This window comes from Hesperophylax consimilis, unplaced genomic scaffold (assembly GCF_061612785.1).
Source record: "Hesperophylax consimilis isolate HC1 unplaced genomic scaffold, BYU_Hcon_1.0 scaffold_35, whole genome shotgun sequence".
NCBI classification, from domain to species: Eukaryota; Metazoa; Arthropoda; class Insecta; order Trichoptera; family Limnephilidae; genus Hesperophylax; species Hesperophylax consimilis.
The window spans coordinates 1,310,529-1,329,189 of record NW_028301265.1 but is presented as its reverse complement, the minus strand read 5'-3'; the positions used below and the strand labels follow the sequence as shown (position 1 = coordinate 1,329,189).

Sequence of the window (18,661 nt, the reverse complement as noted above, 5' to 3'; positions counted from 1 at the left end):
TTAATATTTGTGATTAATTGAAACCGTGGTATAACTTGACATACAAATTGAGAACCCAAGTAGTATTGATTGATTAAATTGGTCACTTTTAGAAGATGAAAGCAATATAAATAATCAAGTTCAACATTTTTACTTGATATTATAACACTTCGATAGAACGTTATATTTCTAGAATTCATTTAAAGGTATATTTTTACTGCACGAAGTTTCCAAAAAAATTAAAACAACTAATTTACAATGCAAAAACAAACGTACGGGACATACAAGCAATATTTTTATTTACTATCTATGTCTACGAAACGGATAATTTAGATTTAAAAAAACCAATAGACTTACCTGCTTTATGCGTAAAGTAATACATCTACATATATATAATGTATTATTGATTAATAGGTATATATAAGGATACATAAATATATGTGTACGTATGTATGTATGTGAACATGTAAGCATATATATGTACCCGCCTCAGAACACAAATCTTCTAGTGATGCGGGTTACTTCTTTGTATATGATAATGTTATTTCAATAAACGCCCGGAATGCCGGAAATTAAAAAAAAGTGTAATTATATACTGTCAAAGAGACAGTATTATCTTGTTTCAATGCATCTGAAGTAGGACCCCAGTTATATTAAAAACAACTTTATTTCAGACTATATTGGTATGAGGAGTGGGTAGCAATAAATATAATGTAACTTCCTTCTTTAAAACGGTATGAGGAGTGGGTAACAATAAATATAATGTAACTTCCTTCTTTAAAACGGTATGAGGAGTGGGTAGCAATAAATATAATGTAGCTTTCTTCTTTAAAATACCATATATTGATTGATCCTTGCCTTATTTTCGACTTTCTGTCCAAAGCGACAGTTAATAAATATTTCAATAATCTGACATTGCAAAGAAATCAGTGTACTTGTATCCTGAAAGAAATAAATATAGAATTAAATTGTAAATTAATAGGTAATTATTGTAAAATGTCACAGTTTTGCATTGCAAATCCCGAGTTCAAGGAAAAGACAATCTTTTCAATTGGGAAGGAAAATATGGGAAAAATAAGTTGCAAGATGATATTGTTATTTCTGAATTTGAAATAGAATATAGACAAATATAACGTTTAATAAATAGGACCCATTGGCTAATGGTTTAAGACACCTGTCCCGGTAAGACAAGATATCCTGGGTTCGATTCCTAGTTGTGACCGTTATCTTTTTTATTTTCCCGTCTCTTGTTTTCAAGCATTTTTTAAAAAATAATTAGTGTTCAAAAAATAATTTCTCTTAATTTTGCAACATTGAATCTATATTCTTCCTTCCCGTGTCCATGATCCATTACTTAATACTTCTTTTAAAGTCATGTAACATTTGTTATGGAATTTAAAAAATATTTACATTCGACATTTGATAGTTAGGAAACCTTAACCCCCCAAAATAGCTATCACAAATTAGTAATACTTTAGACAAAATAAATTTATTCGATTTTCAGAGAATCGATTTTTAAATATATATTTTTTTAGTGTTTACCATTTCGGCGTTACATTTTTAATAGATATGATTGTTTCTAATCCAGGTATTATTACAACTTACAAATGAAATAAAGTTTTACAGTGACATTGTTGTATTTACGTTGTGAACCAATCTTTGGCGAGAATAGGCCATTTGCCATTTGTTATTACGTCTTAGGGGGTATTCCACTATGTCGGACTAAATATCTGACTAGCTATCCGTTGGCTGGCTTTAAAGATCAGAATAACTTCGTTATTCAACGGCGACCGTTTCACCATTGTTGCCGAGCTTCCGGATAGATAACACTCGAAATAGTCTGGCAACATCGCAAAATGTTTGCAGTTACCCTATCTACTGCCACGGCTGTCATGCGTCACAGTCCGCACACCGCAAAGTGTGCATTTTTTTGGTTATGTTATGTTGATTATCAGGTCATTTTAGATAGATTCGTGTCGAATTAATACATTGTTTCTTATTTTGAACACAATCAAATAATTCAGGATGGATCATACAAGCATTCAAATTCATTCAACAAAATTCGACTCACTTCTCCGCTGTCAAACTCGGAATGTTTTGACGCCATCTTTGATTCGAGGAATAGCGCCTAACGTGAGGTTCGAGCACTGATTAGTCAAATCGAACTTTTTATCCGAGCGTTAGCGTTATTCAGATATAGTGAAAACGAAAAAATGACTAATCCGCGGATTAGTGCTTAGTCAGAACATAATCAGAGATAGTGAAATACCCCCTTAATAGCATAGTACATTGTAACAAAAACATATTCAAAGCAAAATTAGTGAGCACTTTTTAGTTCATGTAAATAACGAGTAGGTAATCATAATTTAGGCATTTTATGCTTAATTAATTAATTATTCACAGTATTTTTTATTTTTATTTTTTTATTTTGCAATACGCTACATAAATTACAAGAGTTTTTAAAGTTTTAAACGTGAGAAGCAAAGGTAGCATTTCAAAATTAAAATTTTCCCACCAAGAAGCGCAATAAATTTAAATAATTATAAGTTCAACTGAAAAATAGGAATTTAAACTTGTTTTTAATAATACTTACACGACAAATGATGAACACGATTATGGCAGATTTTCGGCCTTTACCAAAAAACAGTGATAGTGGACATTTCTAATTTTCTTTCTAGTACCTACTCTCACTACCCTTAGTACAACCCTTTCTAGTACCTGACCTAATGATTAGGGAATTATATATTGCCGATGGCAAAAACAAAACACCGATAGTAAAACTTCGAGTAACAATATCAGCTTTATACATGGTGACAACGATGTCGTGTTCCCCAAAAAAGCGTTTACCCATTCCCAGGAATGGGTAAACGCTTTTCAACACGGGCTTCGTATTGATTTTAAGTTCTGTTTGATATTCCTCTTCTTCTGGTTTGAGGTGTTTGGTGAAGAAATTTAGCATGGCTTCGAAAGATTTTCTGCAAAAGAATAGACTGCAGTGTTTTAAAATGCAGGTGGTCATATTGATTCCGAAAAAGATAACGAGTATCGCGTCCTCGTTTGTATCATAGTGCTGGAAAAAACGAATTGTTTCGAGATGAATGAGTTTCACGAGTGCAAAAATTATAACAGACAAATACTAAAATGACCCTTGTTTGTTATTACTACGAAGTTTGTCAAGATAAGGTAACAATTTTATTATAATATGAAAGAGGTTAAATATTTTACGATGCGAAAATTATGTATTTCTTAAATCATATTTATATTCTTTATTTATTTAAAGCAAACACATGTTAAAAAGCCACACCACGCAAGAGTTTAACCGTCCAGAGCAAGTGGAAGCAGAACACAATATATAGTTATTGGAATGCTGAATGAAGTGGGAGAGGGGGTGGATAAGACGTCGAAAAATAGATTAAGAAGTACTTACTAATTCAGATCCGATCACTAATAATAGCTAAAGCCATTTTAAACAATGATTCTATTCTGAATGTTGGTATTTTAAGGCCCGGTAATAAGCGTTCAAAGATGGTTTGAAAGGGAGATATGTAAATACGAATGTTAGAGGGAGCGCGCTTAATAACGACAATAATTAAGCGAAAATATTTAATAAAACGCGACTCATTTGAAGTAGAGCAAAAATCTCTCGACAATTGCTTGACAAGTTGCATTTAATAATATTATTTTTTAATAATTTTTGCATGCCCATAACATATTAAATAACAGAACAAAATGTGTTTTTAATATTTTTCGGAGCTTACTTTGCGATTTTTTTGTATCGAAGGAATTTCATTTAATTAACGTTTCAGCCTAACAAATGTATAGATATTTTCTTTAAAAGTAACACACATATTTTTTTGGAACATAAAGAGTTCACGAGAAACGTGTTGTAAATCGGTCGAAATTGGGTATGCGGGGGCTTAATAACTAAGGGTTTTATCTAGTTCTTTTCGATGTTTACCTAAGTACATGTGATGCGATATGTGTGATTATTTTATTTTCCAAAGCTGTTTATAATCTCAAAGCTAGTTTGATAAATAATAAAAAAAAAATAATTCGCTCGCCAGTACAAGATATGTTTAAGCCAAGTCCAATTAATATAGAACATGAAACTCAGAGTCACCCAAATGATTAATTGGAAACAATTTACTTTCAACAACCTTTATTCAAAATTTAATCAATACAAGAATTGGGGGGATCTTTAATATTTTCAAATCAATAATGGGGTAGGTAATACAAATTAATTCTAATATGATTTAAGATTTTCACGGCCAAAAGTATTTTTGTTATTTGTTTTTGGGGTATTATGCCGTGTTGCGCTAACTCCTTCTTTAGCCAACGTTTCGGACAGCATTGCAGTGTCCATCATCAGGGCAGATGTCTGACATCTGCCCTGATGATGGACACTGCAATGCTGTCCGAAACGTTGGCTAAAGAAGGAGTTAGCGCAACACGGCATAATACCCCAAAAACAAATAACAAAAAAACAAATTAATTCTGTTTGGTTTCATTATAAGCACCCATATAGAAATATTCAATTTAAAGATTCAATCAACGTTAGCTAATTATGAAAACGACGCCATTTTTTATCACCAGCGCACATGTTGCGGTAAAAATAAAACAAGGTTATTTAATTTAATGATGACATTTTGGGAACAACGGCTCCAGAGTTCTGGGGCTTGCTTTTTAAAGACCAATGTTTGTTGATATAGTCCAGGTGTGGCGAACCTTTTTGGGCCCGCGTGCCAAAAATCCTCAAATATTATTTCTAGATTGTGTGGCGTGCCCAAGCTGTAAAAAAAATTAACCAAATAGATAAAATACAAAAAGGTTTTTTTTAAATTTTATTCATAAGCTTAAAAATTGACTTAAAAATTGAAAATAATGACTCACAAGCATATGTAGAAGAGAAAATTGATAATATTGCTCTCGCTAGTTTTTTTAAATCGCTAAAGATTTCTGGAATGGGTTTCCAAGTTCTCATTATTTCTTCTTCTGCATTTTTATTATTTATGTTCGTTAATCGATCGCTTTCAATTATTTCCAAATCATTTCTCAAATCAACAATTTTTTGTTTCCATAGCGAACTCGATTGGAATTCGATAAATTGCATTTCAAAATCTTCTAGATTTAGCCACTCGAAAATCTCCAAATTGAGGTCATCTGCTGATAGTGTATCTGGATATAAAATAAATTTTGATATCTTTTCAAATCTCCTGAATTGTTTGAATCTTGAAGAAAACTCGTTGATTATCGATTGAATAACTACAGAAAATTCTTGTGTTAATTTGATTTGATCTGGATTTTCTTCTGCAAAAAGTTTTTTTGTATTTGGGAAATATTTGAAGGTGTTAGATACAACGTCACAATCAAAAAATTGTAATTTAGCTTGAAATGCTTTGATTAAATCAAACATAACAATAATTGTTTTGTTAACGCCGTGCAATTTAATATTTAATTCATTTAAATATAAGCACAAATCAGTAAAAAACATTAATTTTCAGTAACTCATTATATTTTTCAATGAGATTCTCATTTATTAAAAAAAGCCTAACTTCTTCCAAACACTCAACGAATCTTTGAAGAACTTTTCCACGACTTAACCATCGCACATTGTTGTACATAAGTAAGCCCTTATATACTGAGTTTACCTCATTTAAAAATTCTAAAAAATTTCGTTTGTTTAATCCGCGTGCAGATATCAAATTGATCAATTTCGTTACAAGAATCATAACATCTTCCAGTGACTTAAATCCGTGCTTTGCGCATAAAACTTGCTGGTGTATAATGCAATGAAAACCCAGAACGGAATGTTCAACACGTTCAGTAAATAAATTAACAAAACCATTTTCCTCTCCAGTCATACTTCGAGCGCCATCCGTCGTTACTGATACAATTTTGGAAAGATCTATTTCTCTTTCAGTGAGTGCAATAAAAAAAAATATTTTTTAAACTTAAAAATTAAAAAAAAAAATTGAACTTGGAAATCGTTAGTGTGCCATCCAAATGATCAAACGTGCCACCTCGGGCACGCGTGCCCTAGGTTCGCCACACCTGATATAGTCTATCTATCTTCCCTATTCTAAAAGTATTTTTAGATTTCGAGAAACAATTTTTCAATTTTGTGGAACATTAAATCAGAAAATCGCTTTTCTTTAAATTAAAACTTGGTAGGTGCAATTTCTACACAGGCCTCGTGAAATTTGAATTACTGATTATCGAGCAAAACACTGACTCGATTAATACATATTTTGATTATTTGGTAGACTTCATTCTCGAAATAAGCTCACATTCTGAGCTTTGCAAAACAACTGCAAGTTTCTCGTTCACTTTTTAAGTTATTAAGTTCCAAAAATGGATGTTATTTTTGAAGATAATATCTATACATTTGTTATGACGAAACGTTAATTATATGAAATTCCCTCGATAGAAAAAATCGCAAATTAAGCTCCGAAACTTATTAAAAAGACATTTTGTTCTGTTATTTATTTGTTTTTAGGCATGAAAAAACTCATGGTGAATCTTTAAGTGCAACTTAATTTAATGTTTATTTCAAGCGAGTCGTATTTTATTAAATATTTTCACAATTTTCGCTTAATTATTATCGTTTTTTAATATTACCGCGCTCCCTCTAAAATTCGTATTTACATATCTTCCTTTCAAACCTACTTTGAACGCTTAATACGAGGCCTTAACGATCCCATAAAACACGACAAATTACTAAAATTTGGATCTCCATTTAATCCCGGTATTAATGCATATCCAGTTTTAATCCAATTTATGTATTTCTTTTTGGAATTGATTGATAAATACTTGGACATAATTCATTTACCCTATCTGGCAATTACATTAAAAAAAAAAATATTATTTAAAAAATGTTTACATGTTACATTTTTGACATTTTTTAACTACCATAGGCTAATATAGGCTAATGTCCGTGTTGTGGTAGTTATATGTTACATGGTTTGACACTAAATAATAAGAGTTATTTACGGGTTAAAAGTTTTTTTTCAATTTATATTTATGCGCCATTGCAAACTTAAATGAATACTATTTAAGTACTGTACATTATTACCCATTTTACACTTTAAAAAATCATTCACGTGTGATAATAATTAACTGTTACACATATTTTATTTTATTTCAATCTCTAATGTGTGTAAAGATAAACCTAACGAGTGTCTTTTACCGGCTTTAAACTTTTTTTACTCGTTTTTACTTTGCGGAAATGAATGCATAACATTTTCATTTATGTGCTTATTTTGATGAACATAATTTTTACATATTTAAAATTTTTGTGTGTTCGTTGTCATAGAATATCATATTTTGTGTGTTCGTTGTCGTGAGAAAACGGCTTTCAATGTTCGAACCCAAGCCTTGCAAACCGTTTATTCCTTGTGTTTTTGATTAGAAATTTTTGACGCTTTAATTAAATACTGCAAGTAGAACGCCTCTTGGCCTTGGAAATATTCGATTATTTTTTACAAGTCTAGAAAAAAATTACTGTATTAGACATATAAAAAATACTTTGAACTTCAGAATCTCCTATTTACGAATTTTTAATTTATTTATTAAATATTAAAGTATTTAATCTTTAAAGATACATCACATAAAAAATGTCAAGTGTGGAACAAAATGGTGTCGAAATAAGAAAACAGTTTTTTTGTTGATTTATTTATTAGTTTGCAGCATTATCATTAACCTTGGTTAGTATTTTTCTCGCAAATGAATAATATTATGTCGCTATCACAAGTTAAAGTGTGTAGCTGGAAGAGTCCGCGCTTGGCGCCCGCTTTCTGTCTGAGAGCCCCGCAGGAATACTGCGTCTTGGGTTCCCCCGTGAACCAGTCGCTGTAGCCCGCCTCCGAGAAAGTTTTACCTGCAAAATACAATCTTAAAAGTCAAGAATGTTTACAAGAGCAAGATGCGAGAAACACATTTCCATAAAAAGCTTTCGTGACAATCCGCCTTAATAATCTATAATATTTGGCAAGAACACACAGCGCGGGGTGTATCAGCATATACCAGAAGGATTTAAACCAGCAATTTTCAAGTAGAATGTTTGGAGTAAAAAACGTACACGTCATTTGCCGTACGACGTTACGTCTCATCTGTTACTGTGCTGCTGGAATGAGAAGGCGCATCACGTCACCCGGCAGGCTGTACCTATTTGTACTCAGTTGCAACAAGTGATGGAAAAATATATTCTTGTTTTTAATTGAAAAAATATCATCGATCAGCAAAATGATATCCATATTTTTACTCAAAATATCCTCAGGAATCGCTGGTTACAATCTTTCAGAAACGTACTGTTTTACAACCCGTGTATTGCTATGATGATATTATGTTTCGTGAACAGTGTTGCCAACTCAATTTTTTGCTACAATTCCTCAAAACAGAAATGAAGCAAAGTCTCTAAATAGGGAGCTAAGAAGCTAATCTCTATTATAAACTGATGATTTATAGATGAATTGGCAACACTGGTGTTTAAATTAAAATCGAAAATAAGAAGTGTTGTTTTTACCATCGATTGTCCTATATTCTCCTTTAGTCACTAAATCGGTAAAACCGACCGTGACGAAGTCCTTATTAAAGTCGGCTGAAGGTGTACTATCAGCGTACTCTATGAATATATCCGCGCAGAGTTGGACTTCCTCAGCGCTGTTTAGAATAACGAGGTGCGCTCGTTCGGCAGCACACACTTTGAACGCGTCTCTCCAGCTGGAGCGGTTGGTGTGAAGTTTGTAACAGCTCTCTGGCATCGATGGATAACGTTTATATCCTGTAACTGATAATCGACATGTGCTATATAAATTTCAAATTTGTAATTGACCAATTGTGGTTGAAAATTAATCTGTATTATTACGCTTGCGTCTGGACGATCTAGGCCCTTTGATTGGTCGAATTCAAATCGTGTGTTTCTGGTAAATCCCGAATCGGGGGTCTGCAGGTAAAATTCAACCACTCTGCCCCTCTGGCGGTATAAGAACGAACCAAATGACTGGCGCGAATATTTAAATATGCAGCTAACAATACGCAAAATTACTTGACCATTAACAAGCGTTTAATAAGAACATTTCTTCTGGAAGCTTATCACTTTGTGATGGCATTATTTATTTTATTAAAACATAAATAACTTTGTTTACATCACTTAATTACATACAACCTCTACATGTTACGTGAACGAAGTTCACCTCATCAGGAGTAAGTATACATTGAAATCAAAAATTAAATATATATTACAAATGGAAAGAAGAAGTGGAAGTAGGGAGGAGGGGTAAGAGTGGGCGGAATTTATCAGAATTAGGAATTAAAATATCGTTAGACGGGAAAGACCAGTTGAGTGGGAAAATATATAAAAGAGGGTTTATAATTTTTTTTGCTTATTAGTTATATCTGTTATTATATTGACATGTTTTCTTATTTCTAAAATTTCAAAATTATTTATTTGCGATGCTTTATATCCTGTGTGAAGTATTTTAAGACCTGAATTTTTATTAAGTGTGATCATTATTCAAAAGATGATCGAACTCAGATTCACTATTTCCATTTAGAGCTCCGAGATGTTCTTCAGTTCTGACTTCAAAGTTTCTATTGGTTCTATCTTTGTAAAAGAAATAACAATCATCCTAATTGAGTTTATAAACTCCCGATTTTTTTGTTTGATTATCGCTTATCTTTATTATTAAGAATATATTTCTTCATTTTGTTAGTAGTGTAAAACGCCGGTTGAATAGTACCAGGAATGTTTTTTATTTATAATTTTGTAAATATCGTTATACACAAATAGAATTCTACGCCATTGTTTATTTTTATCTTTAGAAATAGGGTAAATATACCATTTGAAAGGATCATGTTTAATTTTTTTATTTAGTATTTTAACTATCAATTTATTAGAACAGCCGTTATAAAATGCTATTTGTTTTATGGTTATATGCTATTTGTGTTTTCAGGTCTTAAAATACTTCACACAGGATATAAAGCATCGCAAATAAATAACTTATATTTTTAGAAATTAGAAAACATGTTAATATAAAAGCAGATATAATTAACAACATTTTTTTAAAAATAAACTCTCTTTTAAATATTTTCCCACTCAACTGGTCTTTCCCGTCTAACCATACTGTAATTCCTATTTCTGATAAAACCCCGCCCACTCTATCCCCTCCCCCTTCCTTCCACTTCTTCTTTCCAATTGTAATCTATGTTTAATTTTTGATCTCGGAGTATACTTACTGATGGAAGGTGAACTTCGTTCATAAAACATGTAGTGGTTGTATACAATAAAGTGATGTGAACAAAATTATTTGTGTTTGAAATGAAGTTTAATAAGATTACATTATTTTATCTATTTCCGTTGTATATCAATGCATATATGCGCAATAATATGTGAAAATTATATTTATTTATTTAATGGACAATTTGTATAGCGCCGCTTTTGTGAGATATCACCTCATGGGCGCTATATTGTAATAATCTATTAACCATATATACTCTCCCTCTCTCTGTGAATGACCTATAATGTACCTATTAAATGTAACTGTTGTTAGCATCACTTAAACTGGGCGGAGTGGGTTTTTAACTGCTAGTTATACATTAACTCGCTAAAGAAGCTAGTTGGAGGAAACTACACACGTTGGAGATACTTGGCCCCCATGATTAGCTGTTTTATATGTGAAGAGTACGAAGAAATACCGATTTGTCTTTGGTGAGAATATGCCATTTCCTTGATGAGAAAAAGGCTTATGCCTGTATCTGAGGTACCACGTTGTGAAACCAGGAGACATCGCCAAACACCCAATTACAACGAAGTTTAAAGCTGTAGTGTAAATAACAAGGTGAAGCAATGGGAAGTTGCACACTGGGTCATGGTAAATTAAAGACATATTGAACTAACAATTGTGCTTTTAAAGAAATTTTAAATAGACGTTTAAGGCATAGACACAAAACATGCATGTATTATATGTCGGGGTGACACACAACGCTATAATCTTCCTCAAGAGAGGGCGTCAGATCAATAGGGAAACTGCCGTCCAATATCATTTCTTTGTATGGGACCTGTCACTTTGACAGATGACAGTCGCGTAATTACGGCGATCGAAGGGGTCGCATAGTTTTCAAATATAGCCCACACTTATAGCACATCAACTGTTTAGGTGTGACAGTTCTGAATGGGATTGTATGGTGAGCAATACGGAGTTATATAAAACGCTTTGAACTTATAGCGTAATCTGTCAATCATTTATTCTTACCGCAGCCTGAACATGCTTTGAGAGCGCTGGGAGCGTTTTCTGGAAGTAATGTGTTCTGCTCGCACATGAAAGAGAGTTTCAATGAGGCACAAGGCACATCTTTTAGCTGGAAGGACCCGCTCGAGGTGTCCTTGTGCTGCGAGAGCACCCCACATTGATTAGTTCCATTAGAGGGGCTTCCGGGGCCCCAGTCACTGTAGCCCGCATCCAAGAGAGTCCATCCTGAAAATACAGTTGTTAACACTCATATTACAGATAAAATAAATTGTTCGTACCGGTTTCAGCAAAAATATGGATCCCCATAAAAGAAATATTGTGATACTAAGAGAAGGTAGGTAGAGGAAGTACGTGGATATTATTTAATTTTGGTTTCCATTTCCCAATGACGGGCCAATACGATCGATTTCACATTTTTTGATGTCGTTGCTTTTTTTTGCAGACGGTTAAGAAATCGGTTCTCGTGGTTACATTGCCCTCGCCGAGAAATTTAGAGAGCGATACAAGATAAAGAAGTGGATAGAGGCAAATCATTTTAAATAGGAAACGTTTGAAATATTAGTGCACATCGATAGTGCATATGTATTGAAAGAAAAAAAAAATGAAAAATTTCAGTCAAAGTTACTGGGTTCATAGCGACGTTTATCAATTCCATTTAAATTTTAAAAGACAATGTTCTTTTTTGTTGTTTTCCATCCTTCGGCTTTCTAAAAAAGCCAAATTATTGTTAAATTAATTTAATTTTTATATGTGAATACTGCTAGTCAGATCTAGTAATTAAACACGGCTAAAGTCATTTCAAGCAATGTTTCAATTATGAATGGTGGTCTTACACCAGGATGATACTGAGAGTAGCTTCCACTCTGGAACGTGTCACAAGTGTACTATATATTATTTTTAACTATAAAATTCTGAAATTACACAAATTAATCAAATAAAATTTATTTGCGTAGGCCAGTATTTGAACCCACGAACTTTCGATTGCTAGTCCAGAGCCTTACCCCTCGATCACGAAGTCCGTCGATCCATCAAGTAAATCCTTTCAAATAGACCAACACAAAACCAAAAAAAATTAAAAAAATGTACATCAATTTATTAAAATCTAAAAAAATGTGTCATACTAACCAGCAATTGTCCTATATTCCATTGCAATAATAATATTATTAATGCCCACCATAAAACTGTTTTCATAAAAGTCACATTGCTGTGAATTAGCACGGGTATTTTCCAAGAATATATCTGCGCTGTGTTTGGCTTCCTCAGCGCTGTTCAGAATTATTAGATGCGCTTTTTCGGCTGCACACACTTTATACGCGTCAATCCAGGTTTTGGCGGTAGTGTGCAGCTTGTAACAGCTTCGTGGCATCGATGGATACATTTTATACCCTGTAACAAAAAGTAAAAAAAAACGGTAGTTTAACAATGCCAATTCTCAATTATGGTTAAAAAACCATTTACAAAATATTTAATTAGTTCAAAATTACGCAATGAATACCAAAATGTTTGAGAATAAATGAAAAATCAATTTCAAACTCAACTATATTGTATTTTTCAGGGAAGAAGGAAAATCCTCTCTGAATATCTTATAAAAAAATAGAGTGGTATGATTTTTTAAATGAATATCAATTTATTTAAAAGTGATCTCACCTGCATGAATTTTAGGGACATATAATAAAGTGAGTATTGTTTCGTATTCAAATTTGCTTTGAAATGAGTTGGTTTGAAACTAGTTATGCTTACCTGAAGGACAAATATAAACTGGATTGATGAGACCTCTCTTATCTTGTGAAATCTTCCTCTCACACATAAACAGGAGCCGTGTCTCACAGGATTTTTCGTTCAGCTTTCTACCCAAGCCTACCATCAGAGTGCCACAATGTTCTTTGTTTTTGATATTGTCCGGCTTACCGTCCTGCCATTCGTTGTAGCCCGCTTTCTCTAGCTTCTGACCTACAACATCAACAAGACACTTTAAACACAAACGCCGTTAAAATAGCTCTTAAATTCAAATCAATTAACTTGTATTCAATTCACATTCTGCTCCCGTGTGGAGTTCAATAGATTTTATAAATTGCATGGCGTTCTGAACGGACTCGCAATAATCTGGAATTCGGAAAAAATTAAATAGATGCAGCCAATTTACAACATAGTTTGGGTGTAAAAGGTATATCGGCTCATAACTTCCATCCGAGTTTCGTCAAGATTCACACTTTCGTTTTCTTTGAAAGATTGTTTATTTGTAGAAACACATACAGTGTTTCTACAAATGACAGATTTTATTTATAGAGCCGAGACGGTTTACATATAGTTCCCGTTAGCACTTAGCATCGGCCCATCTCTTATTTTACTTCATTCCTTTAATAGTAACCCGGTACCTTTAATAAAGTTCACCAGGATTGTCATTGGATATGAGGCCATTTCTACTGGTTCCACAATGTGTTTTCCCAGATTTCATCACTCTTCTCCACTCTCCCTTGGTTCCCTAAAAGCCTCACGAGGGAAAAGAGCCTCATCTCTCCTCTCCACTCCTCCTTGGTTCCGTGTAGGCCCCACAACGGAAAGTTCACGGAAGTGGTCTCAGCTCTCCTCTTCATACATCCTTGGTTCTCTGAAGGCCTCAGAAGGGAAAAGAGCCTTATCTCTTCTTTCTACTCCCTTGATTTCCAAACGAGGCCCCAGGAGCGTAGAGGGAGTTTTTGAATGGTCCGATTTTTATCACCCAAATATCTTGGGAACTAGAAGGTCTACTCCAGAGCGGAGACCTGAGTGCTGGAGTAATGTTTAAATACTCCGAGATGCAACCCAGGAGGCAATGTTCGTGACAGGGAGTTTTCGAATGGTCCGATTTTCATCACGCAAATATTTTGGGAACTAGAAGGTCCACCCCAGAGCGGAGACCTGAGTGCTGAAGTAATGTTTAAATACTCCGAGATGCAACCCCAGGAGGCAATGTTCGTGACGCTGTTGCCCTAGTCATTCAGCATGAGCACGGTATCTCACACCTTGGCTTGGTATGGCTATTGCAGGTCGTGTTCCACAAATCCACAAATGACAGATAATTAATAATGTTACTGATTTTAGCAAACTTAGCCATATATAACATATTCTCAACAGACGATTGTTGGATTGAAAAAAATCATCGATGGGCGACTTAGTTGGAAGAGACGTGCACAGACAAGACAGGCTAATTTTTTCGGAAAATAATACCGGCTTCTAATGTGTGAGCATGTAAAAAGATGATTTAACTTGAATACACTGTAATAAAATTGAGGGAGGCGTATGTCCACATATAGAAGGCTCAAGAAATAATAAAGAGGCGGAAATAATAAATACAAAATAAAAAGACGATTAAAAATAAGCATAAGCCGACGTAGCACAGTGGTTCCGTGCAACTGATCGGCAATCATAAGGTGCGGGTTTGATTCCCGTCGATGGCCTTTATTTTTTCTAGGAAGATTTTTCGATTTATAATTTGATATCCTTAAAAACGTTACGTTGTAAACACAAGTTTGCCTTTAGTAAAAAAATAAAGAATTATTCACGAACGACAATAAAAATTTAATGAGGTTTGATAAGTAAACCTTGAAGCATACCGTCGATTGTCTCATGTTGTCCTGTAAGAATCAAGTCATGAAAGCCAAGCCAAATATTATTCCTGTCAAAGTTGGTATCCAGTGAGCTTCCGGCATATTCATTAAACGCGTCCAAGCAGTGTTGAGCCTCCTCCGCACTGTTGAGGACCACGAGATGACCTTGTTCGGCCGAACAGACTTCAAAGGCATCGTACCACGACTTTGGCGTACGATGAACTTTGAAACAACGGTCGTCCATTCCAGTTAACTTCTTATACTCTGGAAAAAAAATAAGAGTGATAAAGAAGTGTACCGAATCCGTACAAAATAAATTAAACCATTTAATTGCATATAGAATTTAGCAATATAAAATAAACTCTCCCTCAGCAAGACGTAAGGTTTCTGATATATTGATTCTACGCAAAATTATTATGCATTAATTTGATACACCAAACAGCTTAGGATTGTTGTAAACGGAAGTGGGGCTCTCTGTTATTTTCAAAACGAACCGTTGACGTTTTCAAAAAGATTCATTTTCCCGGTAGAAAATTTACGGATTTTTTTAAACCGGAATCAAAAAATTTCCAGCATTAAATTTTTATACTTTACGTAACAAAATCAAAAAGTTTTCATTAAAATTTCCCCACCTATTTTCTGACCAATTATGAGCAATTTTTTTCAGATTTTTCAATTTACCCAGGAAATCTTTTTTTTTTGAAAAATAAAAATTTCCAAACATTATGATTTCAAAAAGATAAATGTTTTTATAAAAATATCCCGACGGATTTTCAGACCAATTTTCCGAGCTACACATTTACAATTATCCAATCTTCCCAGAAGATTTTCTACAGAAAATTAAAATTTCGCATCAAGGAAAATTTCAAAACTTTACATAATATCAAAAAGACTTGTATATATATTTTTCGACTGATTTTACCAATTTTTTCAGAAAAACAATATCTTTATGGATGAAACAACAAAATCAAAAAGACCAACGTACAACCATACATAACGTTATCCAAAGTCAAAAATAAAAATTGAACAGCAAAAATCTGTGCCTATGAACAAAAAAATGCATCTGAATTGATATATTATGTAAATGGTAATCTATAAATTTTAAAGTACTAAAACTGATTTGGTTAAAAATTTCAACAGGGGAGGTTAAATGGGAGAAACTCAAATTATATTAATGAATAGGAATTCATCGTTGAAGTGCTCAATATAAAATTATATTAGTGCATTTTTATACCTGCGTCGTACGTTCCACAATCTACATTAACTGTCAGAGTGCCAAGCGCTTTCTTACAGATAAACCTGCTGGCTGCCTCACAGGGCCCGTCGGAGTAATACCCGTCACGCAGTAACTGCACGCAATCTTTTCCCTCGCCTGGGTTAGGGTCTGGGTGGTTCAAGTATAACTCTGACCTTGGAATGCCTACAAGGAGCAAGAAAAAAATAATAAATTAAACAGCGAAAGAGGCAACGACGTTCGAGAGGCGACAACAATTTGTGATCACACATTATTTTTGGAAAATTTCTATAGCCGAACCCAATCTGTGTAAGCGGGCGGTAAAAACTCTCCATACGTCCCCCAGGGTTCATTCCTGGGGCACCTACTATTTATTTTGTTCATTAACAATGTTGCAAAAATAATATAATCATTCGGACTTCTTTCCCATTGCTATGCTGACGATCAGCAAATCTATTTCTACTGTGCAATGAGAAAGACAAACAGAGTGCAAGTCTTCGAACAAACTAAGACTAAATCCATCCAAAACAGTATTTCTCTGGACAGCAACAAAAAAACACCGGTCAATATTAGACAAGTCTCCTCTCATTACTTCTAGCTGCAACATCATCCCTAAAAATGGCATTAAACTCTAGATGAAAATCTTTCATTGAAATCCCAAATCCCAACCCCGTAAAGAGAAGTAACAAAAAAATCATAAAATACCATTAATCGCCACGTAGTTCTGCTGTTTGAATAAGTCATGTAGTCCGATCCACACATTGCTGGTGGTGTTGGTCATGTAGGTTAGCAAGGACTTCATCTCCTTCTCAGAGGTTGGCACTACGAGCTCAGCGCTTTCCAAGGAGCACATGGACAGTGCATCTCTCCAGCTCAGCGCTACCTTATGTTCTTTATAAAAAGCACTGTAGGCGGCAGAGAAAAATAATCATTTCTGAAAAATGGTTCCGGATCCTCTGCTGATACAACTAAAATAAAACTCAATTTTGAAAATATTTATTGGAAACATTGAAATTATACGAGGCTGGTTTAAAAAGAATCAATGGGAACTTAGTGTTGCCAGATGGCTGTGAAAATCGTAACCATGTAGTTGCCCAGTGGAAACGACCAGCGGCAAACTGTAGAAAAGGGAGTAACTGACTGCGTGATAGTCGATTGAAGCAGGACGGATGCCTGGAGTACCGGAAAAATTGACAGGGGACTTCAGGTCAATGAATAATATTTACGAAAGAGTTCAAACTCCATCCTAAGATGTATAGCAGTGATGATAGTTAAAAAAATATTTATTTAAGCTTCTCGCATGACAAGATGTAGAAATGTTTAATGGTTACTTACCATATATACAAGATAAGCGTAGAATTCCTAGCAGGAATAATGAACTTCGAAACATGCTGCAATATACTTGTGCAGTTGTGTTTTGTCAACTAGGACAAGTCAGCGACACGGTCAGATAACGGTGCAAATGAGAATGATTTATTTCTGGAAAGACCACCATTATTTATACAAAATTTTGTGATAAACTTTAACCCGTGGCGTGCTGTACACAATTTGTGTTATATTTTTTATCATTAATTAAAAAAAATAACTTTGTTTGAAAACCACTTTTTTGGTAAGTATTTTAAAATATTATTAAATATAAACCGGTTACGGTTGAGCTTGAACCTTCTTTGGAGCTGTATACATTTTATATACTCAATGGAGTTATTTTCAAAAAAAATATTTTTATTCAAATTGTAATTGCAAAACTTACTAGTAAGCCTATATATTTATATATATACAGTGTCCGGAAACTCGTAGTATAAGCGGAAAAAATGAATTTTAATCAAATTTATAGTCGATTTTGTTAAAGAACTTATTTTTATTTGAATGTAAATTTTATAGTTGCCGAGAAAATTAAAAAAATAGATAAAAAATATCGAAGGGCTCTGATAAAAAAGCTTTTACTATGGGATAATGTATAGTTAGGTTTGGAGAGAGCGGTTATCGTATTTTTCCACTGTTATTATTTAACGCTCACTAGATTTAGGGAGACCTTTAATTAAAAGAATGAAAACAAACTGTCTGTTATTAATTATTCATACGAATTTTATCTGAATTAATTTTCTTTGTTTGCCTTATATTTCGGGGGAGAGTAAGGGCTCTCGATAATATTAAAAGTCGAATCGCAAGATTGAGATTGCGGCTTCAAATCAGTAAATTTTATTTTATTAATTCGTGTTTTTTCACAATTAATTAATTCAATTATATTTGTAGCATAGAGAGGAAGAAAGTAATCTCGGTAACTCCCGGTGTTACTTGAAATGGCTGTAGACGTCATACTTGACGTTAAATAAGGGGAAAATATTTGCTCTCCATGTTCGATTTCTAAAAATCTGTGTAAAAATCGGGCAACGCCGGGGATTTCAGCTAGTTCGATACAAAGCGAATAGACACGGAAAATTTTACATTTATGAGTTTTATTTAAAAGTGATATTGTAATCGCTGTGATAATAATTATGACCATGTCAGCTAATTCCCAGAACAGAAGGAAGTATAAGGAAAAATAAAAAAATATATTATAAATGATATCTTTCATTGACATCCGTCACCCGCCCACACACACACAGGTCCGAATC

General features: G+C 33.7%; 1 protein-coding gene across 1 annotated transcript; it reads right to left on the bottom strand.

Annotated features, from left to right (window-relative positions):
• Nucleotides 1-7,661: 7,661 nt before the first annotated feature.
• Nucleotides 7,662-17,506, bottom strand: LOC149409140 (C-type mannose receptor 2-like). The gene is made up of 9 exons (XM_089650111.1): nucleotides 17,382-17,506; nucleotides 16,752-17,014; nucleotides 16,047-16,232; nucleotides 14,819-15,076; nucleotides 12,966-13,175; nucleotides 12,351-12,611; nucleotides 11,229-11,450; nucleotides 8,501-8,764; nucleotides 7,662-7,855 (listed from the first exon to the last, which is right to left on the bottom strand). The coding sequence occupies exons 2-9, from the start codon at nucleotides 16,897-16,899 to the stop codon at nucleotides 7,674-7,676; spliced, it is 1,731 nt and encodes a 576-aa protein (XP_089506237.1). The 5' UTR covers nucleotides 16,900-17,014; nucleotides 17,382-17,506; the 3' UTR covers nucleotides 7,662-7,673.
• Nucleotides 17,507-18,661: the final 1,155 nt, after the last annotated feature.

What these genes read in the sequence shown, in the direction of transcription:
- LOC149409140 (XM_089650111.1), bottom strand. Translation starts at nt 16,899, where the DNA reads ATGTGCTCCTTGGAAAGCGCTGAGCTCGTAGTGCCAACCTCTGAGAAG. An exon ending in ACAACATGAGACAATCGACG is followed by an intron (nt 13,176 to 14,818) that starts GTATGCTTCAAG and finishes TTGATGTTGTAG; the next exon opens with GTCAGAAGCTAGAGAAAGCG. An exon ending in AGTTTATATTTGTCCTTCAG is followed by an intron (nt 12,612 to 12,965) that starts GTAAGCATAACT and finishes TTTTTGTTACAG; the next exon opens with GGTATAAAATGTATCCATCG.